The sequence below is a fragment of the Plasmopara halstedii genome, assembly GCF_900000015.1.
Source record: "Plasmopara halstedii genome assembly, contig: Scaffold_287, whole genome shotgun sequence".
Lineage (NCBI taxonomy): Eukaryota > Oomycota > Peronosporomycetes > Peronosporales > Peronosporaceae > Plasmopara > Plasmopara halstedii.
The window spans coordinates 519,619-543,518 of record NW_020187208.1 but is presented as its reverse complement, the minus strand read 5'-3'; the positions used below and the strand labels follow the sequence as shown (position 1 = coordinate 543,518).

Below are 23,900 nucleotides of genomic sequence, written 5' to 3'. Positions count from 1 at the left end.
ACCTTAAATACATTTACTTCCAAACTTGCCTTCTACTGCTCCCTTCATATTCTCAACACTAGCATCCTCGGCAGGCAACACTGTCCTCTGCACTCTGAGATTCTCATGAGATTTTAACAAAGATATACTTTTTATCAGTGGCTCGTTGTGTTGCGACACGTTTATCTTTTGAAGTGCCATGTGCTGCATCATTCCGCGAATTATTTCGACAAGACAATTTAATGCGACTATTGTAAGAGTCATTTCATGCCGTGTATGTTCCATTGGGGCCTTGATTTCTCGGCATTTAAAGTGTATTAGGGTATCCTTTTTCGCCATTCGTGTGACATGACATATGCTGCTGCTCTCGTTACTTTCAGAGGTATAATGATCGTGGTTTACTTAATCGTTTCCTGACATACACGAGTCAAGAAATCAAACCTACAAAACTCTCGTGTTGATACTATTAAATTACTGTGATAATTAAAAAAAAACTCTAAGAGGACTGGGTTAAATTAATGATGTGGAAAAAAATCCAAAATCGAATTCCACGACGATGGAGACAGCGGCAACGATAGACGTCGTCGTAGTTTACCAGCTGCAAGAGTGCGAGCCACAATTAATATCAAATCTACACCGCACGTTAATTAGAAAATGATTCTAACGTTTTATGTTTAATGCATTGGTATTGTCAGATATTACGTGTCAGCACAAACTTCATCGAATCGAAAAGAACTATTAGTGGATCTACTTCAATGTCAGTTGTTATCGCTCGTGGGCGTACTACCAAACGAGCAGATTTTATTCTCGTCTTCTGGAGAGATCCTTTATTCACACAATAAGACACAGGTGGCCACGATCGCAGTGTCTACTATATCTCGCCCTCGCTTCTTCCTCTCCGCGAGGTCTAATCCCACGTTGGCGCTAGCAAGCGATTGGAGACAAATTTGTACAAAATGTACATTTGGAGACGCTGCAGTGGTGCAGCCTGCCTATCGGAAGATTGTACCGGATGGAGGAGACCCACTGGTCACACTTATATGTGAGTCTTGTGCTCGAACGTGTACTACAGGTAAGCGTAAAGATGACGTTTAAACCGTCCGAGACATTGACAAATCCTGCAATGAATGCAGAATTTCAGCCTGTTAGTCCACTGGAGTTGGCTTCGAGCAAGTCATTTATCTCAAAATTTATCTCTGATCTCGTTATAGTGAGTGGTGACATTGATGTTGGTGCGCCACCTGGGTATACAAAGCTTTCAGTAGCATTAAATCACTCTGCATCGGGGGATTATGTGTATCTTTGCTTAAAACGTGGCGGTCCGCGTGCATTGACGCAAATACACGTGCTTTTAGAAGAGATGCAAAGCGCAAAGTCTAGTGCCGAATTCATTGTGAAAGGCACAGAAGAAGTAATTGTGACTGATTACGATACCGGTTATGGATCTCATGATACTGCTGGAACCAGATTTCACATCGGATATGACACGGTGCAAGTCAGTGGCAATATGGAGGACGTTGAAACACTTGCTATCACTGAAATAACTGTTATTGTCGGCGAACAAGTCGGCCCTCCTGGGTTTATAAAAATTACTCGAAATTTAAACAAGGGAATTTTAGGCTCTGTCCCGGTTCACCTTTGGTATCGAGTGTCACCACTTGGTGGATTCGTGTGCGACTCAAGTCGAGAGCATAATAAGTTTGGGGAATGTCTCTTTGCGACTCGTCATTTAAAATATTTAGACAGTGTTATAGATGTGATGAACAAGGGACTGAGTTCAGCTCAGAAAACCTTGGCGGCTGAACGGCTACGCGTAGATGCAAATGCAATAGATATTCATTATCGACAACATCAGCCAGGTATGCTTAAACGGCTACAAAGTGGATTGGAGCGAGCACAGTCGTACGAGAACAAACACATGCAAGAGGAGGCACTGAAGCGCATCCCGGTTGACAATCTGCATGAGCGAGCACAAGCTAATCCGTCTCCAATGGCATCGTACCGTGATGAGCTAATCAAACAATTACTACACTGGTTTAAGCACGATTTTTTTACGTGGATGAATGAGCCTAGCTGTTCGGCTTGTAACAATGAGAAAACTCGCTTGTTACGAATGGACGGACCGAGTACTGCTGAAGAAATCGCTGGCCAAGCAAGCCGTGTAGAGGTTTATACATGTCCAGCTTGCGGAGCACTGACTCGGTTTCCACGATATAATGACCCAATAAAACTGCTTGATACCCGCACTGGGCGGTGCGGAGAATGGGCAAATTGTTTTACTCTTTGCTGCCGCGCAATGGGATATGAGGCGCGTTACGTTTTGGATGTAACAGATCATGTCTGGACTGAGATCTACTCGGACCATTTGAAGCGGTGGCTGCATTGTGATTCGTGCGAAGAACAACTTGACTGCCCCCTTACGTATGAGGTCGGTTGGGGTAAGAAGTTGTCGTATATATTCTCGTTTGGGCATGATGAAGTTGCTGACACGGCGAGAAGATATACGCAAAATTGGGCAGACATGCGCACAAGGCGTCAAGATGTGAGTGAAACGTGGTTGCAGATGACGATTAATCAGATGAATAACGAGTTACGAAAGCGACAAACTCCTGAGAGAGTTGCCATTTTGACGATGCGTGCAGAAAGCGAACTTAAAGAGCTGCTTTGTACACGTTCTGCTCAAAAGTCGGAAATAATGGGTCGAGTTTCGGGCTCTGCTGAATGGAAAAACCAACGGAATGAAGACGGAAAAGGAGAAGCGAAATTTGCGAAGGCAACAACTACGTCGAAATCAGTTAAAAACATCAGTCCGGGTTTGCAAGCTAGCAACATTTTGCAGCAGATCTGTAAAAATTTGGTGATTGGGTGCCAATCAACTAAGTGCTTCAATCCATTTTGCTTTACTGGTCGTACAAGGACAAATAGTGCTCAAGTAAGTTCTGATGTCAACGAGCGAGCTGTCCAAGCCATTCAAGTGATAAATGGCTTGAACCATTTTCATCCAGAATCCTTGGTATCGATGCAATGTTCGAATAGGTCAATAGAGTTACGAAACTTTTTGTGGAAGAGACATCCGCTGCTGTATTTGTCGCTCCAAGACCTTCCTTCCAGAGACGACAAAATGCCTCTCATTGATATATCGGGGAACAATAATCACGTATACAATTCTCAGCACTGTGCTCTGCGCAAACCGTTCAGAATTCCCTATTCAGGTGAGATAACCAATACCGATACTGAGGCCAAAAGTCGGCGTGAAGACAGAGCATTTGGGATGCAACTGCATGGTGGTAAATTTCTAGAAATCTCTAAGCTGACTGTACCACGTGATATCGGTTACGTGATGTCGTTTCTTGTTCGTATCGATCAAAATGAAAGCCTGACTGTACAGCAGTCAGATATAGAAAGCGTTCTTAAGGTGCTGATAAACGCTTCCAAACCTGCTGACTCAGTGGAATTTTGCGTAGGCTGGAAGCGAGCGGATCGAAAATTTGTTTATGAGCTTGTAGTCAACGAGACAAGAACAAAGTCAAGTGTGAGTGATGCGTTGCTTTTATCGTTCGGTCAATATGCACACGTTGCTGTTGGGCGAGACAAAAGTAGTATCGCTGTCAACATTAACGGAGTGGAGGTCTTAGGGACGGCTAAAGAATATCAAGAAAATGAACAAGTCTGGTGTCTTCAAGGACCAGCCAAGATTCATTCCAGCGTAAACGTTGTCATTAGTCACGTAGCAGTGATACCTACAAATGCCTTCGAAGACCTTACAAGTTTTTGCACTGAAATGAAAAAATATTTTGTTTCGGCTCCACCTTTGGTAGGATTTGGACCCGATGGAAAAGTTAGTGATAAGAGATGCTCTGAAGTGGCAGCTGAAGCACAATCAGGATATCGTGTGGCCCAAGTTTTGCGTAGGTTGAGATATATCATTTTTGACGCTGATCTAATAGCATGTATTGTGTATAGTATGGGGACATGAATTTCTTGATGGTATTCAATTTGTATACGAAAAAACTTTGGCGCCAGGGGACACGAACGTTTCGTCCGCGCAGTCAACTTCACTTCACGGCGCGTTGATGGGGAATGAGATAGCAAAGCGCCAATCATCACAGCCATCAGTCACCCTACATCTTTTGCAGGATGAAGTTGTGACTCGTTTGAGTGGTCGGAAAGGTCATTGGATCGACAGTATTACGTTGGAAACCAATTTTGGGCGTACAATCTCATGTGGAGGAAAAGGAGGAGGCGAATTTACAGTGTCTGTACCTGCACATACGGAAATTCGGTCGATCTCTTGCAAAGCTGGCAATCATCTGACAGATCTATGCGTGTTTGTGCTTGAATCTACATTTATCAAAGACATCGAAGGTATATAGGGTCTTTTGCTCTCTACGTTTCTATCTGCCAACGTGAAGTGCTTATCGCTACAGATCAAGTCGTGCAACAGCTTCAGGATATATTCTCATCTTGTGAGACGTTATTGCGCTCGAACGCAATTGCTGCAGGTATGATTGTGAATTTACCAACCCTTTTTATTGGTGTATTGATATCACGATATTTTGCTCAGCATTGCGCTATTTGGAAAACATCGCGAGACAACCAGAGGAGCCGAAGTTCCAGCGTATCCGCGCCAGCAACAAGTATTTCGCTGGAAGTATAGGAGCGCTAGGCGACGAAATTGCAAGATCTTTTATTTCTTGGTGTGGTTTTGAAGAGACTGTGGATCAAAGCGAAAAGTTCTATATATTCCGACCACGGCAACCAAACGGTGATATTTTGCCTCCACAGCTAACAGGGGAAGCATACAAACGCCTCCATTTTTTAAATTTTCTCAAGAATCAGTGACACGCATATACGAAAATTACACAATGACGAAGATTCGTTGTACGCGGTATCATCTCATTCTGGTTCCACAACTTTAAGTATGAACGAAGACTGACGGAGTCTGTTTTATTTTCCTAATCGTGTTGCCAACTGCTTTAAGCAACTGAGCATTCCACCTCTTCCTCGTCAATTGCTACATTAATTAGTATGTTAGCTTATGTAAATTCTGATGTGTGAATCACAAATGCAAGGTTGGCATGAAGACTAGATGGTAGAAAAATATACTTGGATCAATGAAAGTTAAATTCTTGATTAAAATTTCATAACATGGTCCGAACGTAAAATATCAAAAACTTCAACTGTTTAAATTGATATTCGAAACAAGTTGAAGCGACGTATGTGCATTGCGCCATGCACCAACTCTATCGCCAACCGTTGGGTGGTCAACAGCTTCAGTATTTACGCCAACTACGCGATCTGAGAGATAATGATGTGCGTGAGAAGCATCTGAAGCGCCAAGGAGGAGTCTCTGCATCCCTTTACGACACCCAGCAGCCACGGGATGTTCAGGCACAACACACCGTGGATGCTATCGTAGAAGAGCGTCTACAAAACAGCAAAAATATCACCTCCGCAAGAGGTTGCGATAAAATTTCAGCTGCACGTCAGACAGAGCGAAGTGAGAAACTGAGTGATGAAATGCGGCAGCCAGAGATGAGCAAGACATGGAAGATCATAGGTGTAAGGAGAAGAGGAGGAGCATCTAATACAGACCAAAAGGGTATTCGTACACGTCGAATTGGAAAAGTTGAAGCTGAGTGGATGGAAAAGCAACTGCAGTACAAGACGAGAGTGTTGCTTGTGGAAAAAGAGTGTAGAAGTGCGTGGCAAACCTTTTTTGCTAGTTCAAGATCTTTTGTTAGCCATTTGAATTGTGTAGCGGCAGCTGATGTGAATAATCAATATGAAGAGTTGGAGATGTTGAGAGTCAAAGAGAGAGATAAGATGAGACATCATTTAAGACATTTGAGCAAAATGGTGAAGGATGTGCAATTAAAAGTGGAAATGATGGCGACCGGAAATCAGTGTATGTCGGAACTCCAGGAGACTATTGATTCAATGGAAAAAGCACTCGCGAGATTTCGAGAGGATCAATTGCAAAGGTTTGAAGAATCTGTGCTTGAGGAAAAAGTGCTGGGAAAAGCACTAGCAGTGTTTATGGAAAAGTTGGCGAGCTGGGAGGATATGACGTCACTACGGCTCAATCGGGGTACTAGCTCTGCCGTTTTAAAGCCAGGTCTGGGACATATAAAAAACAAGACTTCTAATGGTGCCAGTAAGAAGGATAACCAAAGCGAAAACAAACCTAAAAGTTTGCGCGCTACTTGCAGTAGTAACCAAGAGGAAGATCAAGCAGTGATATCTGCTACTTCCGATGATACTGCGATGGTTAATCGTGTGCGCTGTCTCAATGAGGCAATTATTCGATCAGGAGGATTAGATGGCGGTTGGGATGCTCGGGAGCATTGTACATTTGTGGCATTGTTGTCAAAATGTGGTCTCACTGATGATGTTCTACTTCAGCATTTGTCCCCAGAAGACCTGGATACGTACTCACAATTTTTAGGTGAACACTTCGATCATAATCACAACGAGGGATCGCGCACCAGTAGCGTATGTGTTTTTGAAACTCGAATCGCGCGCTTTCTGCACATATGTATGCAGAAGATTGTTACTCAGCCCAGAGCTTCTGTGCGATCCCATCTTGAATGGTATTTTCATTACATCAAGCTTGTAGAAGAGAAAAAGCACATGATTCAGGAGTGGAAAAAGCGCAAACATGAGGAACGTAAGCAGCTAATTCACTGTGACTTTATTGCTGAGAATCATGTACCGGAAAATGCATCTAGGGCCAAAACGGCAGACGCTCAGCGCGACAAAGTCTCTCAAATCCAAAATGCTGATTTAAATGATAAGAAAAAGCGAGAGGAGACGGAAGTTCTATTAGTACAGTGGAAACAAGAGAAGAAGCAGAAAGAAATTCAGCAGGAGCAGCGAAATCGAGAGCTTCAAATCAAGCGCGACGCATTAGAAGCAAAGGTAAGCGACGACGTTTAATTGCTGGTAGACTCGTTAAAGTACATTAATTAATCGTAAACTAGCGGAGACAAGAACAATTGGATACCAAGCAGAAAGTTTTATTGTACAAACTGCAGAAAGAGCAAGAGGCAATGACGCTCGACTGCTCAGCAAAGTCTCAACAGAAAGGTGCCACGAGCGGAAGCTATCCACACGAATCCATGGTATCGTCCTCTCCGGTAAGTTGTTGACAATTCAATGCTGCGCTGCTTCATATAGTAACAGGTCCATTCTTTGGTTGTTTGGAGTAGACTCCTAATGAGGAGTTGGTTGCGCGCTCCCACAAAGCCATTGAGTCCGCAAAGGCGAAACGCTTGCGACTTCAACGACTAGAGCTTCAAAAGCAAAAACGATTACAGCTTCCTCGTCGCCCCGAGCCCAAAGTTATCGACGAAAACGTCAAAGCTTTGCCAAAACCAGCTGTGGCGTTAAACGCGACTGCAGCGTCTAGGGCGCGAGACCTAAGTAAGCAAGACATTCAAAGGAACACGCGAAGACGGGAACGTCAGAGTGCACATGACGCTTACTTTCCTGGCATTGAAGCGATTCCCGACGTCAAGATCAAAAGTTTTGGGCACATTCCAATTCAGCCACGCGCCACACCAGCATGGAGAAAGAATATATAAAGTGTCACTATGTTGGAGCATGTTGACGAAAGACCACACTTGACCGCATTGTGTGCTCAAGAAACAGGATTATGCTCCGGACAACCCACGCACTTGCAGCTATCACCACATGTGCACTCTCCTCCAATGGCCATACCACATCCAGGCACAGCCCAACCAACAGCAAGTGCTGCGGTGTGAGCTACCGTCGTCATGTACCTTTGACAGCCATTTTGAGGACATATGCGCATATCACATTTATGGGAGTAATCACTTTTTTCAATTTCACTGGAAGAAGTGATTTTGCCACTGTGATATGATCCGAGAGGATCTGGCGCCACCTCTATCGGTATTCCCCATGCTTCTTCTGAGAGCTCTAGCATATTGAACCCGACATTTTTGGCAGCTTGCAAGAGTGGATTTGAATCTAAAAGCATTGCCACAACCAGTACTTCAACACGGTCCGTCAACAGCACGACATTTTCCACACCCTCCACAGCCATAAACGCATCCTTTAACTTGACCCCGTTCAAACCGACGTCACTCAAATCATCGACACGGAACCGAAATCGTCGAGGTAGCAAGGTCTCAGCATCAACCTCCGAGTCAAACCCAATGTCCGTAAGAGCACTTTGAATGGCGTTAGTGTCCATATCCCCGCGTACAATAATCCGACGGTGCTGAAAGTGCAATTTTGCTGCCTCCACCCCTTCAAGTGCGCGAGCTGCATTGAGCACAGATGTACCACAATTTGTAGGACACATCATGTCAGGTACACGTAAAACCACCTCTTTTCGCGTCCACGCACTTGCTGATTGTTCAATAATAGTGAATTCAGCAAAACCTAGCTCATCAAAAAGGACCAAGGATGTCTCTAAATTCATTTTTTGACAACCGCGTACTGCAACAAGTCGCGGCGAATCAATAGTGTGGGGCCTTGAGTCAGCAGTCACGTCACCGCTATCTATTCCACTGCTGGGAGCGAACTGTCGTGATCCGTGTTCCAGGAGTAAATGTACACTCATAACACCCGTTATCGATGACAGCAATGCCAAAATGGCCTTAATACCAATTGAGGTTGAATGTGGCGTGATCCGAAGTATAGATCGCAGTATCATTGTAGATCTTGGCGCCGAAAAGTCAATACTTCCTTGGAGACCTTTTGACTCGCATAAACTGGAAGTAACTATCGAGCTTGTTGATGTAGCAACGTGTGTGACAACATTTCGAGTTGTGAGCATAGGTATCAATCGTGTGGCAGCACGTAGCGTTGAACTATTGCATGTGCATCCTGCAACACAATTACACTCTCCACCATAACTGCGCGAGCAGCCATTATCCAAGCAATTTGCAATCTGAGTACCGTCACATCGCAAATTTGCTGAACTTGGTGACACTGGTGATATTGACGCCATCAGTGATGGACCTGAGCCTTCTAAAGTCGGACTTTTACTCAAGCAATTTCTATTGTCTTGCTGTATTCGAACGCTTGCTTCTTTCTGCTTTTGGCTTCTTATACACATTGCACACATCGTTCCAGTATCGTTTGGTGAACGAACAAGTCGTCTACAGCTTAGCACTGAGCACACACGTGCTCCACCATGTTCTGTGCATAATCCCGAAGCCCCTCGAGCTGGTTGCTGACAATTGCGTCGTCGACATCGTCTCGCACCGCCATGTGCCCTGCATTTGCCTCCTCCTTGGTCAATTTTAAAACATCCTTGCTCCGAACATCGTCTACCTCCACCATGAGCTGTACAGAATCCGCCTCCAACATCGGCTTTCGAACAATTAGCGATCTGACAGCGCTTACCACCGCCATGTGCCCGACACAAGCCCTTACCAGCATCCACTTTATTGCATCCACTCACCTGACACCGTGCTCCACCACCGTGTTGTCGACAAAATCCACCGGTCTGGTATCCTTTTGTACAGCCCGGAAAGGAGCACTTTTTGCCGCCTCCATGAGCCACACAAAAGCCTCCACCAGCGTCAACTTTAGAGCAATCGGTTCGGGAGCATTGACGTCGCGTTCGCTTTTTACTAGAAGCTGTCGCTGCTTCTTCTGCTGTTGGAGAGGCTAAGACAAGACGAATCGAGCTGCTTCGGCTGCAGTCTGGACGGAAGCTTGTCGCTTGCCGTGTTTGCATGTCAACGAAGAGTATGCTTGATTTGTCTTCAGGGGATATCTCTCGGTAAGTACGACGTCTAAAAAAAGGATATTAAACTTTGGAAGACAAGGTGGGTTAAATGCCCAGTCTACCATGTCTGGTGTTCAGCTATATTGTAGAGGGTACGGAACTGTTCAGTACAACTTTGTTATCCATGTCGGCAGAGTACAGTATATGACGTGTTCACATTAAAAAAGGTTGCTTTAGAAATTTGTTGGAAATACAAGTGAAATAACATGCACTGTCACATGACAAAAAAGAGTCAGTACGAAGGGACGGAATTGAAGGAAGGAATAGGCGAAGTACAAGTGACCGATGCGAACAAGGCAAAGTACATACTGCTATGTGCTTGACATTTTTTTGGCAATGAAGTGGTTTATCATACGGAGGCTGCTTTTCTTGGTATAGTTGCACGTTCCTATTTGCCCAATTGACACTCACATTACATTTGGTGTAACCGCAAGAAACTATGAGGACCGGATTATCGGAATTTATAAATATTACGAAAGAAGGGATTATAAGGACAGGTGGGTTGCTAGCTGCGAACGAAAATACAGTCGTCGGATAACTCATATCCGGGTAACTGATAACCTCATATAACTAATAAAAGTTTGTTCCAACCAAATGTAACTCATAACTGGTAAAATAGTAGCCAATTATGAGTTACCCGAATGTATGGCTAATTCGGGTCTTTCTGTCACTTGGACATTATGCGACGTTGGGTACTGCATTGATTACAGACATGAATTTTGTTGATGTAGACAATGAAGTGCCAAGCAATCATGCTGGACTAATTTAAAACCAGCCGCGAACTGATGGTAGTCTGGACCGTCGCCGTCGTTTTGAGAGATTTCTGCCGTTCTTGAATGCGCCTGAGAACCACTCTATCAGTGGGATTTCTCACATACAGCAGTGAAGCAGATACTGCTAGGCTCCAGATTCATGAATATCTGCTTTTCCACGTCTTTGTTTTCTTGATTGTCATTCTCCTCTTCTTCCGCCTTCTAAACTATGGCTATACTCTCAACTCCAGATTGGCTGTGTCGTCCTCCATCACTAGACTCAAAAGCTCTAAAGTAGCCGTAGGATCATTGACAGAAAGCCTTTGATAGCATCGCACAGGTCGATTTCAATGTATTACTCCTCCATATTGGGCACCGATATTTGAGGAGGCCCTGCAAAGAAATCGAAAACAATTGGCAACGGAAGCTACTGATATCTCCTCCCAAGCTGCTTTGCTCCATTTCATTGCGATTAGCTGATCGATTTATAGATGTTGGTTTTACCTAGATCGTCACGATCAACAGCATGTCGAAAATGATTACGTCGGTAATGTCGCTTGAACGTGGAGATTATCCCAGCATCCATGGGCTGGATCTTAGACGTGCAGTTTGGAGATGAAAAGATCATCATTTTTACCTCGTGATCGTCGACTATGTGAGAAGTGGCGTTATCGAGTGAAAGAAGGACCCGCCTATCTTTGGCCAAAACGAACAGTGATTGAATTTGTTGATAACACATCTAAAGCGTTTACATATTGTACCTTCATGTCGTTGTCAAGCCTTTACAGCCACTTCTGAAAGAGGGCGCCGGTCATCCACGCTATCTTATTGCTGCGATAATAGAAACTCAGTCGCTTACCTGTCTTACGATTAGAGCAGCCTTATTAGCCTTTCTAATGAACAATGGCTTAAGCTTGTCTGACCCATCTGTGTTGGCAGCAAAGGCAATAGTGAATGATAGTTCAGTCAACCTTTTCAGTGAAAACACGATGATTTTATGCAAACAAACTTACTTTGTCTTGTCTACATCCCTTAATCTAATGTTGTGCAATGGTCTTTTCTGGATCAAGGAATGAAATTATCCAACGAAGACATAATCTAAAAAAACTCAATGTAGAGTATGATATACCAGTTTCATCCATGTTGAACACATCCTTCAGCTCAAACCGAGCAATGAGTGCAGGAAGGGCAGCATCGATTACTGTCCGATCTGCTGCACGACTCTTACCATGGATTCTGATGCAATGCGGCTTTTTCCTCTCTAAAGTGTTGCAGCTACTCATTGAAGTATTTTCTTGCATCCAAGACGTTTGCTCTAGTGTGAATGAAATCTCCAGTGATGGCTACATGCCTTGTTTGGCATTGAAGCACTCATGTTGCCAAGGCTTCATCGAGCTGCGGTGATGTGCAGCGCAGGGCCGTTTGACCGAAAGCTCAACATCTGTCATGGCCTCGAGCTCGCGAAACGTTTTGAGGACGCTGCTAATAGCAGATTGAGTGATTCTAACCTTGTGAGTAGCCCATGCCTTAAGCGCACTTTGACTCACCCACTGATTTTTGGCCTTTTGATTACAGACCTCGAGCCTCTGCGCATTTGTTAAAGGTGCTGGTAGCACAATTATTGTAAATGTGATTTTGCAATGCATTTGATCTCTTCGAATAAAATTTCGCAAGAAACTCGGATAAGTAAAAACCTTGACTAACTCATAGATATTTGTTCTACCGCATTTATTCGTTATCCGAAAGACGACTGTGTAATATTACATATGATAGTGATATGTATAAATTAAGCACTATTCCAAGTAGGATTGATGTTTCATTTAACCTTGATATAGCAGGCCAACCTACGGTGTTACTGTAGATACTCTCGTTTCGCACCTTTTAAAAGCGCACAAACTCAATTTTGTACGTTTATCAACACGAACACTTCGACTTAAAAAATCTGTGGACAAAAGTGCGTGGCAACTTCGTAGCACTCGAGGCCACAACTGAGTCATGAAAAAGTAAAACATAAAATTCTGGAATACTTGCCTCCAATAGCTTGTGCATATATAGCGATTCGATAAAATTGGAGGCTAAGAAGACGAAGGAAGGCGGAAATTGCTCGCCTGCAGGCGCTCACCAGCTTTGGAAAGCGCTGGTTAGGTAATTTAGAAGCACTCCAACTGGGCGTCTGTTAAGGAACATATGATCCCATCATTGGACCGCTGAAGTTGAGCGTTCTGGCCTCCGAGGGCTAAAATTTTGATACCCCTCCCCCTTTGATGAAGGAAGTGTAGATGGTACGGGGATCAGCCTTATTTCAAAAGGAGCTACAGTGCGTCACGCTTGTGATCCCGAAGCCAGGAGTTTGCGCAAAAGAATGGATACTTACGTGCAAAATCTCAGGAAAAGAGGCGCTCCCAACGTGAAACTATTCGAACCAACAACTGTTACAAGTGTTTGCGCCACCTTAACCGTGTGTGCAAAGCTTGTGTCTATCCGTGTGGGATAGATTCCGTACAACAAATACATTTGTCGAAAGTTGTTTTGCTAGGCGCCCTAAGCGGAGATCATAAGGCAGAATGAGATAGAAAAATTGTCTTTTGTATATGGCGGTTTGCAGAGTGGATCGCTGCTGAGAAGAGAGGTAAAGGATCTATGACGTCGCTCCATAATGTAACGGAGATGGTGGCGAATGATAGCGTTTGAGCGCTCGTAACATTTCGTGCCAGAGTCTGCGGGGCAGAAAGCGGCTGCAACACACGTAGATGAACTAGACCCTATAGAAAAGAAGTATGCTCTATCTTTGTTAGGATTTGACGGTATTGCTGAGTCAGCACTACATTGTAATGGACCCATCGCGCGGAGCACAGAATGCCCACGGCTATGAAGCTAAAAAAAATCTTCACTCATGAGTGGAGTGATGGGCGTAGTCCAATGGGCTGTAATAACTTCTTTGCTTCCATCTACGGAAGTTCTTGCAGAGTTATAAAAACTTCTTTCGACAATTTATGAAAGATTTTGCATGATGTTGAGCTTACCGAATTGAAAGGGCTAGCATTAGAGGAGGCACTGATTTCGTCGCCCGAACGGGTGATTCTGTCATTGAGGACACCAGCAGGGCACCGGGTGCGAGGAGTGGGACGGCTATCGCCAGCGATCCTACGGATCCTTCCTAGAATCTGTTTTGAGAAATACCACGACGCCGCCACCGCCTGGACAGAGAAGTGAGTCACGAGGTTGACTTGATTCTCGGATTCGATTACTGCATTTCACGTCAATGATCTTTTTTAACAGTATGGCGTAATTGATACGATCTTTCGTGCAAAACAAGAAGCAGATTAATTATGCGCAGCTTAATCCCCGCACTTGGCGCCGACTTTCCGCGTAAGAATTGCTAACGGCAAGTGATAAATTATGTATGATAATATATAGTCAACTGTCACAATATTGGTGCAAATGTCGTCCCTTAAAAAGGATGTAATGCACAACGGCATTGACAGACACGATTTGTTCAGTGCTCTCGCTCAAGTTGGTGACTATTATATACTGCTACTTACAGACTGCGATATCCGCTTACCGCAGTAAGTACTCGAGTGGTATGCTGTGGAAGTGACTAATATGCTGCAGAGACTGGTTTATGTACCGGCAACGCTCAAGGTTTTAGCTATTAAGCTGTTCAGGCTATTCGTAAGCTCAATCGAAGATGCATTCGCTTATAATCGCACAGCGCGCGGAGTGTTGAATCTGGAAGACCTCCCGCAGCACTTGCGAGCGGCGATCGAGCGTGTCCGCCTCAGTAAACGATTCAACAATAAATACAAGGGTGTCATTAGCGCGAACAAGATCTCCTTTTCGAGTTGCTTCAATTTAATGCATGTCCTATAGAAAAATTCCGCAAACGCCAAAGTAAAGTGGCTGACGCTTCTGTTTAAACAGGACCTGAGGAGGTTGTACTGACCAACTGCTTGTTCAAGTATAGTCCAATCATGCCGACTGGCGTAACACATCGCCAAATTTCTTTCGGAGGACGTCAAATGGCGTGGGGTAGTGATAGAGGCGGTCCTCGTGGTGTGAGAAAGTCGAATGCAATCCCTGATTCAGGTATCTCAAACCACCTTCCGGCTGCCACACGTCATCTATAACACTTTCGTATTTCCAGTAAACTGCACTTTATTTTAAGCAGATGTCATTGGGTATGAGCAAGCAAACGAACAACTCTTTTCATAACGAGGAGCTATGTGCACTGAATTATGCCATCGCCAAGTTCAGGGTGCATCTTCTTGGCTTTAATCCGTTTGGGATTCAGAAAGATCATGCGTCGTTGTGCACAGCGACGTCTTTATCACATTTCCATCGAAAACGGCAAGGTGTATCCATTGTTGCCGAATATAGCTTCGAAGTGAAGTTTGAACTGAGTTAGCGTGAAGTGGTGGCAATTGCGCTTTTACGTCTCCCGAACTATGAATTGTCGCATGTCGCGATGGTGACATCAACCGGTTAACAAGGCGATACCTATAGCGTATGGGTCAGAAGAAACTTGTTTGGTGTTATTGAAAGCCTTGGAAGTAACAGCTTTAAGAACTCAGATGAAGCTTTATCAAAGCGCGCAGTTGTACGCTTTACCGCTATGACATTTCCCGAGGCTTTCTGTGTTGCAGTATTGACTCACATGTCATTCAGCGTGTTGTTGTAACGGGGTTACACGTACCCTGGTAACAGGGGGGGGGTCACACGAGATGGACATGGTGTGACTGCACCCAAATAAGAACTGGGGATGTGGCTGGGTAGCCAGTAGTTATGCATGTATTTAGATTTTACTATACATCAAGGAAATCTATACATTCAGAATTATGCGGCTTTGCCGCAGATAAAAACTAAAAAATACAGTTTACATTTTAAATAGAAGAGTTTATTAGCCTTGGGTTAAGGTTCTAACTACTCTTGGAGGTAGCAGATTGCGATCCGCTACACTCGTACTGGTTCGTGTAAAGAACGTAAAGTCGGTGACCGAAATTAAGCTTTCTCTAAGCGCAGAGCCACGGCAGCCCCGCTTCAGTTGTGGTTCCCCATGCTGAGGCCTTCAAGCACCGAATATTGCACGAAGCTCATGGTACCCCCCTAGGTGACTCTCTTGAGAGAGAAAACAAATAATGTTGTTCTATACAGTGACAAAATCTTATGTACTGCAAAGCATAAGGCTAGCAGCCCACAAATTTGCGATGTCCAATCACTCTCATCCGTACCGGTACGGTTTATACTTTTCATAGTATTTACTTTGTTTTTCTAAGCCTTGCTCCAAATCCGATGCTCATTATTGCAGTAGTGTCACCAAAATACGATACACACCTTAGTCCTAATACCCATCTACAACAAAAAGGAGAGACACTGCGTACCTGGTCATAATGATGTTTGAATTGATTTAGCCTGGTGCTATCTCTGACTGAAGCTGTTTTGCATACAATATATGTAGCGAGAAGTCCTCCAATGATTTTCTTGATAGTGTTGAATGCAAATTGCTAAGTAACAATTCCGACATATATTCGTCACTGAGATGTAAGCAAATAACTTCTTAGAAGACATGCTACCCCATACACGTACACTACACGAACTCCATGTTGGTAAAAACACCAAATACACAAACGCGACGCAGATCGGATGCCAACGCGGATGAAATGATCCCATACAAAGCTGGCTAAGCGTCTATTGTCTTTCTCTTGCTCTGTTACAGTCTACATCTGTAATTACCACCGCAATTCAAGTCCCATTAAAATCTGCTACATCAAAATATGTGCCAATCGTAAACGGGTTATATTCCTACCAAAAGCGCAAAAAATAAGACCCAAGACTGCATATGATGGACTTGTTGACCTACAACACTTACGGGGCACCGGCCTACATAGTAGTGCCCTTTGGAGTGCTTGCCGTAATCTGTTTAGTGCTTGCACTGCATTTCATCACGCACATACAGGGTCTTAACGCGGGCCTTACCGGCAAGAAGAAAAAAACGATACTGCTACTGGGCCCGCGTCACGCTGGCAAGACGAGCTTTTTTCATCTTATTCATGATGGTATACACGTGGATACAGTAAGCTCCATGAAGGAGCGGACTGATCGCTTTATTGTCCACTCCAAGTACAACCTGGACAAACTAGATACTGAGCTAACAGTTGTCGACTATCCCGGCCACGAGCGCCTACGCTCGTAAGACACGCACTAGCGTTATCTCTATTGCAATATACAACGCTATCACCGGATACATAAAACTAACCTTTATGATTATAGACGCGTGGCAGACTTCTACCCCGTCACGAGCTGTATTGTATTTTTCGTGGATGCTAGCGACGTAGCTTCATTTCGAAAGGCTGCCGAGTACGTTGTTCCAGCATTGACTGCCTTTGCCCAAAGTACTTTGCTGATTACTTCTTGCAGGTTCTTGTACGATATATTTGCAAACAAGAACGTGAACGATCAATCACCACCACTTATGGTTGTGTGCAACAAGAGTGAAGCTGTCGGAGCTGTTGGTTCGCAAGTCGTACGTGATGCTCTGGAAAAGGAATTGACGAAGCTCAAGGCCACTCGCTCTTCTTTAGAAACAGAAGGAGATGATGACGAACAGGATTTGACACAGGTTCCAGTCGGTCGTGATGGAGCACCATTTCAATTTGATGTGGATGCACCATGTGAAATCTTGTTCGTAAAGTGCAGCGTCAAGGACGCCGAAATTTCCGACGTTGTGCATTTCATCCAGCAGCATTAAGTGAGCTTTCTAACATAATATCACGGTTAGGTAAGATTTACATAATGAGACTTAGAGAGGAGGTAATAAATTGTGGTGATTGTTTGAAATTGTATTTGCATGTTCTCGACTTATTGACCCAAGTTTGCGATGCTGTTGCCCAGTCCATACAGATGACCCGAATACTTTGCTGCATTCTCAACGTTGCCCTCAAAAAAGACCTCAACCATCTTGAAGAACGTAGCGGCCGTAAGCAGTGCATCAGACCCAGCCTGGTGCATTGTACCTATTCTCTCCACTTTGAGATCCTCAGCCAAGCGGCTCAGTCCTCCCACCTTGTCAAAGTCCATACCCACGTGCTTTAGATCAAAAGTTGCTGGAAAGTACGTGTTTAATAAGTCAAAAAACGTGTCTTCTTCAGCTGGTAATGGGGCGCACGTAAGTACTTTAAGCAGGTAGCCAAAGTCCGATGAGCCGTGAAATGAGACCCACTTGACGTGGTCGCCTAGTACGAGCCCCGAGGGTACTAACAATTCTCCAAATCTGGCCACTTCAATTCCTTTTTCCTCATGCTTGGCAAAGTCAATTCCAGCCTGCTTGAGGATTTCAATCGAGTCTTGCGCGTACATGTCCTCGCTTAGACTAAACTTAAAATTAAACTGCCATACCGGCAAATCTTCCATGTACGAACCATCCTCGTTGAAAAATGCCACACCTAATTGAATGATTCGAAGCAAGTCGACGTTGCAACGCAATGTCTGATACTGATAGTCTGTCGACGTCGCGAAGGACCCAATAGGACGTGCCACGACACCAGGGTACTCAGTATCCATGGCTACGTAGCAGCCCTTTGTCACCACCTCACGAATTGTCTTCATTGTTTCGTCTAGATTCGTATCCCAAACATCGCGAATTTCCACGTCAGCGGGCATTGGGCGAGCCGACAACATGGTCATGGAAAAGTACTTAAAAGGCGCGGAAATCTCAGCTATAAACGATTGTAGCAAGTCAAGCAAGCGACTACAATCGATCACAGCTGGAAAAACCAGATTAATGTGCTTGATAAGAGATTGAGCGATTGAGTAGAAGAATTAAAGCACGACGGGACCTGCACACGCACGCGTAGCGGCGCGTTCACCTAACTTGATTGTCAATTGTTCCGTGTTTGATCGGAATTACTTGGGTTGCAAAATCTAACCTTATTTTTGGCAAATACATTTCCCGCAATTAATTGGTAGCGCACTATGTTGTCGTTGTCGCTCGTAATCGCTCGTGCTCGGCTAAGACGCACCTCTGACGCCACCACAAGATTATTGTACAAATTTAACAGCAATGTTAAAACCAGGAATAGTGAGATGAACCAATTTGTACTTCAGAACGCGCGTGCATTTTCCACAACTGATGATTTAAGAATCAAAGATGAAGAGAAACTTGATTCGGAAGAGGAAGGCGGTGAGAATTCGAAGCGTTCGAAGCCGCTCGATGGTGAAATGAATGCATTTGAGCGTCTTCTGCTTCACTCACAGCAATTCCAACTTGGTGAAGCTGATGATACTGACTTTGCAACTAAAGACGAAGAGAATTCTGCCTCTACACGACAATCAGAGAGCAGCAGACCCAAGAACTTTAGCAGTAACTGCCGCTCGTCTGCAGTCAAGCTCAAATCGCTTCGTCATCGTGGAAATTCAAGACGTCAATGGCAACTTGGACGAAAGGCCGAAAGCCTTGTCGTTAGCAAGGAAACGGACGAGATCGACTACGAGACCGAGCTGGAGAACGTCTGGAGCGAGCAAGAGCTCAAACAGCGTAAGTATCACCAAGCGCTGTGGCGTCAAACAGATAGGGATCACATATGTGAGAATTGTGGAGAACGCGGCCATCGTCCGAGGAATTGCCTTTTACCGCGCATTTGTTCCAATTGCGGTACTTTGGGCCACACAGCTCAACAGTGTCGACACAGGAGGCTTCCTGATTCCATTGATGAGTTTCTTCTGGAAGAAAAGGCGATGCAACAGAAGAGAACAAAGAACCAAAAAGTTCGACAGAAAGCGGCTATGGCAGCCAAGAATCCAAATTTACCACGCCCACAAGAAGTGCCGACTAGCGAATTCAGTAAGCGTAACGAGAGTCTACGCAGCGAGTTGGAGGCAGAACTTGACGCATACGCTGACAAGTTAGAAAAAATGGCTCGACAGCGCGAAAAAGTAGCGATGCAGAGAAAATTAGACAAGCAATCGGTATGAGGCATTTAGGAAATACTAGTGGAAGCATTTGTTTTAACTTTTTAACCTTCGATCGAGTCTAATTGACAGCTCCAAAACCACCGCCTCCAGGCGTGTAAAGCGTCAAGATCTCGCCTGGTTGTACGTCCACAGTATTCTTACCACCTAAATTCACTATGCGACCGCCACAGCGCTGTAACAGATTTATACCACGTGCACCTGGTCCTCCACCTTCCAATCCGTACGGCTGGAACGCACGGCGTTCTGACAAAATACTTACAGTCATGCTTTCCAGGAACTCAATCTGACGCACGACTCCGTCACCTCCACGATATTTACCAGTTCCCCCAGACCCTTCACGAAGGTGAAAGGCTCGCAACAGTACAGGATACCGTTTTTCGAGAATCTCGGGATCTGTAATACGAGTGTTTGTCATGTGGGTATGAACTCCGCTACGTCCATGCCAAGAAGGACCAGCCCCGGCACCACCCGCAATCGTCTCGTAGTATCCACCTAGTGTCGCGCTGCCAAACGTGAGGTTGTTCATGCAGCCCTGAGACGCCGCACAAGCCCCAAAAGCCTTTAAAATCACATCAGTGATACGTTGACTTGTAAGCACATTTCCACCTACGACGGCAGCGTTGTCACTTGGATTTAAGATACTGCCTTCTTTTGGAAAACGTACGTCGATAGGAGTCAAGCATCCTTGATTCAACGGCAAGTCTTCACCAGGCAATAAGCAGCGTAGACAGTAAATGATAGCAGAATATGTCACAGCTGGCGGCGTGTTAACATTGCCAAAGACTTCTGGTCCCGTGCCCTCAAAATTAAAGGTTGCTGACTTTGTACAGCGGTCAATTGTAATCTGCAATGCAATTTTTGTGCCATCGTCCATGAAGTCTTCGGCGCGCACGACTCCAACTTCAGGTAATTGTCGCTGCAGTGAAAATTCATGCAACATGTTGCGTACGGCCATCTCGGCAGCTTGTTGGATATAGTTCATATATGCCGTTACAACGGGCAGTGAGTACTCACTACACAGTTCACGCATGAGTACAACACCACGTTGATTGGCTGCGACTTGTGCACGCAGATCCGAAAGATTGTCACGCAGGTTACGTGTACCAATACACGGCTGTCCTCGGTCATCCATCCGTCCCTTTTGCAAAAGAATGTCCGTTATTTCGCTCTCTCGAAATTCGCCTACTTTGCCATCCACAAGCTTAAAAGCCACAATTGCTGCGCCTTCTTCGGACAACGTCTTGGAGAGCGGCGGCATGGAACCAGGTGAGATGCCACCAATGTCGGCGTGATGTCCACGACTAGCAACGAAAAACTCAATTTTGCCACTCAAGTTGTCGAATACTGGTGTCATGACAGTGATGTCTGGCAGATGCGAGCCGCCAGCGAGCTGTGGATGGTTTGAAACGAGCACGTCTCCGTTATGTAGATCATTACCCCAGAACTTGAGTTGATGGCGTACAGCTTGTTGCATGGCCCCCAAGTGAACCGGAAGATGTGGCGCGTTTGCAACAAGTCCACCGTCAGGACCAAAAAGGGCACAAGAAAAGTCCAGGCGCTCCTTGATATTTACAGAAACTGAAGTACGGGCCAGTGTGCGACCCATTTGTTCGGCAATACCCATAAAACGATGTGAAAATACGGAAAGCTGAATTGGGTCGAGCGGGACGTCTTCACTGCGCAGAACAGCATCATCTTTGCTTGCTTCTTCACCTTTAGCACTCAGAACCAAGTACAGATCGCCACTAGGCATGACTTGTACTTCCCATTCTGGCTCAATCACAACCGTCGCCGTGCCTTGCATGATTATCGCGGGTCCGCTGTACTTGGCTCCCCGTGTCGCCATCAGATGTTCGTGAAGATATACAGGAATTGGCTCCCATGTCTTTTTGGCTTCAAAGTAGAACAGGCTAGTTGAATGAGGCGAACACGGCTCTACCGCACCGCTGGCGTTCGAGTCAGCATGTAAAGCTGGGTCTTTTAGATAAGGCGACACCGTTGCACGGACACGGACATCATCAATCAGAATGGCACGATTTTGCAGCACAAATCCGAACTCGCGCTGATACTTCTCAATAAAACTTTCATCAAAAGCGTACTCACATAGAGCAGCCGCACTTTTTATTGGAGATTCTCCTTTTGCACCTACTGGTCCACGGGTCATCACCGCGTTATCCGTGCCTTCGTAGCGCAAATTTAAAAAGTACTGCACCTGCACGTCTGTGAGACGAATATCGTCAGCAATCAGTTCGTTCACTGCTTCTTCGGCAAGCTTGACAAGATTGTCTACGATAGCCAGCTTGGTGTCAGCGCTGTACACCGCAGAAGCAGGTAATTGCTTATCCACAACACTATCTGCCACACTCAAGCCATATGCAGAAAGAATGCCACTGTATCGATGAATGTAGACCTTTGACATGCCCAAAGCCTTTGCAATCGAGCACGCGTGTTGCGGTCCAGCACCTCCAAAGCATGCTAAGATGTGTGTACTGATATCATACCCCTTGTTTTGCGTAAGGTTTCGGATAGGCCGGCACATGGCTTCATTAGCGACACGCAAGAAACCCGAAGCCACGTCTTCCATCGAGTATTGCGCACCATTGGCACCAGCCGAGGCATTTATTTCTTTTGTCAGTTCTTCAAATGCTTTTTTGGATCCTGCCACATCAAGTGGTTCATCCTCTTTCGGGCCGAAAATCTTAGGGAAGAACTCTGGCAGAATGCGTCCTGTCACAAGATTAGCATCCGTGACACTAAGATAGCCATTTTTACGGTAACAAACAGGACCAGGATGTGCACGAACTGACTCAGGTCCCACAAGAAAAAGCCCATTTTTGTAAAAGAGTCGCGATCCACCACCAGCCGCTACCGTTTGAATATCAAGCTGTGGTGCTCGTACCGTCACATTGGCCGTCACACTCTCCAAAACATGCTCAAACTTGCCGTCAAAACGCGATACATCGGTCGAAGTGCCGCCCATATCGAAGCCAATCACTGCGGAAGCTTTATTTGACGCCTCAGGTGGCCGTGTCGTACGAGCATAACCCACGACACCCCCGGCTGGACCCGACAGAATGGCGCGGTGGCCATAAAAGTGCTTCATACGCGCAAGACCTCCATCACTTTGCATGAAACTTATGTTCACCTTTTCCAATCCTTCACCAAAACCATCACAGAATGACGCTACATATTTTTTGATCACTGGCGTCAAGTACGCATCAGCACAAGTAGTGAATCCACGTGGAACTGCTTTAATCATCGGCATCACTTCAGACGACAATGAGATCTGTGAATAACCTAGTCGAGATGCAATTTCATGGATCGTTTTCTCATGTCGCGGAAACGTGTACGAGTGCAGCAATACAATCGCGACACTTTCGATTCCGTCATTTCGTGCATTTTGAAGCTTTCTAGTTACATCTTCAACGTCTAATTTTTTTAAGACACGAATGTAATCGCCACTGACTCCTTTCTCATCCGTTGGGAGTCGATCCTTTTCATTGTTTATTAGCTGAAGACGCTCGTCCACCTCAATCACCGAGTCGTACAATGTCTTTGAATACAAATAAAACACGTCAGTGCGCCTGGTCATGATAATAACAACCGCTTTTAACTCACATCGGGCATGTTAATCTCAAGATCAAATATTTTAGAACGGGATTGATTGCCAATATACAGCATATCGCGGAAGCCGCTCGTGGTGACTAAAACTGTGCGTTCCCCATTGCGTTCTAACAATGCGTTAGTAGCCACTGTTGTACCCATGCGAATACTCTGGATTCTCGATGTATCCACGGGCTGATCGCGTGGATGCGGGACACCCGTCATGGATTCTAACACGCGGCGAATACCCTCTCTATCCAATTGATATTAGTGTTGGCATTGATAAAAGACCACTATAGTAGGACGTACCGAGGAGCGTCTGGATAATTGGCTGGATCTTCCGATAGAAGCTTTATGACCTTAGGAATAACGTCCACGATGTTTCCTTGAGTGTCCAATACATCCATTTCGGCGTATACATCCGTAAAGGTCCCCCCACGATCTATGGCGAAGCGAAACACTCGCATGATGGACAATGCAGTGTGCAACTACGATAAGTAAGGATACTATATATTACTACAAAATTGCTTAACATATCTTTCTATGAGTTAATATTAGTCTTATGCATTTTTATATTTGTTTTCAGAAAGCTGTAAAACCACAAGCTGTCAATACCTTGAGTGGTGACTCAGTTGTTCTGCCCTATCAGAGTGGTTACGGTTCCGAACGAAATGTAAACGTATCAAATGACAAGCTGAAGAATGTGGAGGAGTATGTATACAACTTTAATCAAAACAAGTAGAAAGAGTGATACGCAATGTCAACTATGCAGGGTGCTGCATGGGTCGTGGGTTACCCAAACGGAATTCTCGTGGGTTTGGGTAATTTGACCT

The 23,900-nt window shown here is 45.0% G+C and overlaps 9 protein-coding genes across 9 annotated transcripts; 5 read left to right on the top strand and 4 right to left on the bottom strand.

The window, feature by feature from the left end:
- Window positions 1–535: 535 nt before the first annotated feature.
- Window positions 536–4,821, top strand: PHALS_04999 (Peptide:N-glycanase; the record flags this gene model as incomplete). The annotated part of the gene is made up of 6 exons (XM_024722727.1): window positions 536–585; window positions 675–1,051; window positions 1,113–3,887; window positions 3,943–4,344; window positions 4,407–4,481; window positions 4,544–4,821. The coding sequence occupies 6 exons, from the start codon at window positions 536–538 to the stop codon at window positions 4,819–4,821; spliced, it is 3,957 nt and encodes a 1,318-aa protein (XP_024573774.1).
- Window positions 4,822–5,211: 390 nt separating this feature from the next.
- Window positions 5,212–7,565, top strand: PHALS_04998 (uncharacterized protein; the record flags this gene model as incomplete). The annotated part of the gene is made up of 4 exons (XM_024722725.1): window positions 5,212–5,680; window positions 5,741–6,900; window positions 6,963–7,118; window positions 7,191–7,565. 4 exons carry the CDS (start codon window positions 5,212–5,214, stop codon window positions 7,563–7,565), a joined length of 2,160 nt encoding a protein of 719 aa, XP_024573773.1.
- A 56-nt stretch (window positions 7,566–7,621) lies between these two features.
- On the bottom strand, window positions 7,622–9,694 carry PHALS_04997 (Heavy metal-associated domain, HMA; the record flags this gene model as incomplete). The annotated part of the gene is made up of 1 exon (XM_024722724.1): window positions 7,622–9,694. The coding sequence occupies one exon, from the start codon at window positions 9,692–9,694 to the stop codon at window positions 7,622–7,624; it is 2,073 nt and encodes a 690-aa protein (XP_024573772.1).
- Window positions 9,695–12,274: 2,580 nt separating this feature from the next.
- On the top strand, window positions 12,275–12,489 carry PHALS_04996 (uncharacterized protein; the record flags this gene model as incomplete). Its single annotated transcript, XM_024722723.1, has 2 exons — window positions 12,275–12,299; window positions 12,359–12,489. 2 exons carry the CDS (start codon window positions 12,275–12,277, stop codon window positions 12,487–12,489), a joined length of 156 nt encoding a protein of 51 aa, XP_024573771.1.
- A 3,276-nt stretch (window positions 12,490–15,765) lies between these two features.
- On the bottom strand, window positions 15,766–16,164 carry PHALS_04995 (uncharacterized protein; the record flags this gene model as incomplete). The annotated part of the gene is made up of 3 exons (XM_024722722.1): window positions 15,766–15,789; window positions 15,876–15,998; window positions 16,081–16,164. The coding sequence occupies 3 exons, from the start codon at window positions 16,162–16,164 to the stop codon at window positions 15,766–15,768; spliced, it is 231 nt and encodes a 76-aa protein (XP_024573770.1).
- Window positions 16,165–16,333: 169 nt separating this feature from the next.
- Window positions 16,334–17,242, top strand: PHALS_04994 (Signal recognition particle receptor, beta subunit (small G protein superfamily); the record flags this gene model as incomplete). Its single annotated transcript, XM_024722721.1, has 3 exons — window positions 16,334–16,683; window positions 16,765–16,851; window positions 16,912–17,242. 3 exons carry the CDS (start codon window positions 16,334–16,336, stop codon window positions 17,240–17,242), a joined length of 768 nt encoding a protein of 255 aa, XP_024573769.1.
- A 110-nt stretch (window positions 17,243–17,352) lies between these two features.
- Window positions 17,353–18,171, bottom strand: PHALS_04993 (ccr4-not transcription complex subunit 7 8; the record flags this gene model as incomplete). Its single annotated transcript, XM_024722720.1, has 1 exon — window positions 17,353–18,171. One exon carries the CDS (start codon window positions 18,169–18,171, stop codon window positions 17,353–17,355), a length of 819 nt encoding a protein of 272 aa, XP_024573768.1.
- A 405-nt stretch (window positions 18,172–18,576) lies between these two features.
- Window positions 18,577–19,464, top strand: PHALS_04992 (Zinc finger, CCHC-type; the record flags this gene model as incomplete). The annotated part of the gene is made up of 1 exon (XM_024722719.1): window positions 18,577–19,464. The coding sequence occupies one exon, from the start codon at window positions 18,577–18,579 to the stop codon at window positions 19,462–19,464; it is 888 nt and encodes a 295-aa protein (XP_024573767.1).
- Window positions 19,465–19,522: 58 nt separating this feature from the next.
- PHALS_04991 (5-oxoprolinase) lies at window positions 19,523–23,534 on the bottom strand (the record flags this gene model as incomplete). The annotated part of the gene is made up of 3 exons (XM_024722718.1): window positions 19,523–23,017; window positions 23,083–23,320; window positions 23,377–23,534. The coding sequence occupies 3 exons, from the start codon at window positions 23,532–23,534 to the stop codon at window positions 19,523–19,525; spliced, it is 3,891 nt and encodes a 1,296-aa protein (XP_024573766.1).
- Between the last annotated feature and the right edge of the window lie 366 nt (window positions 23,535–23,900).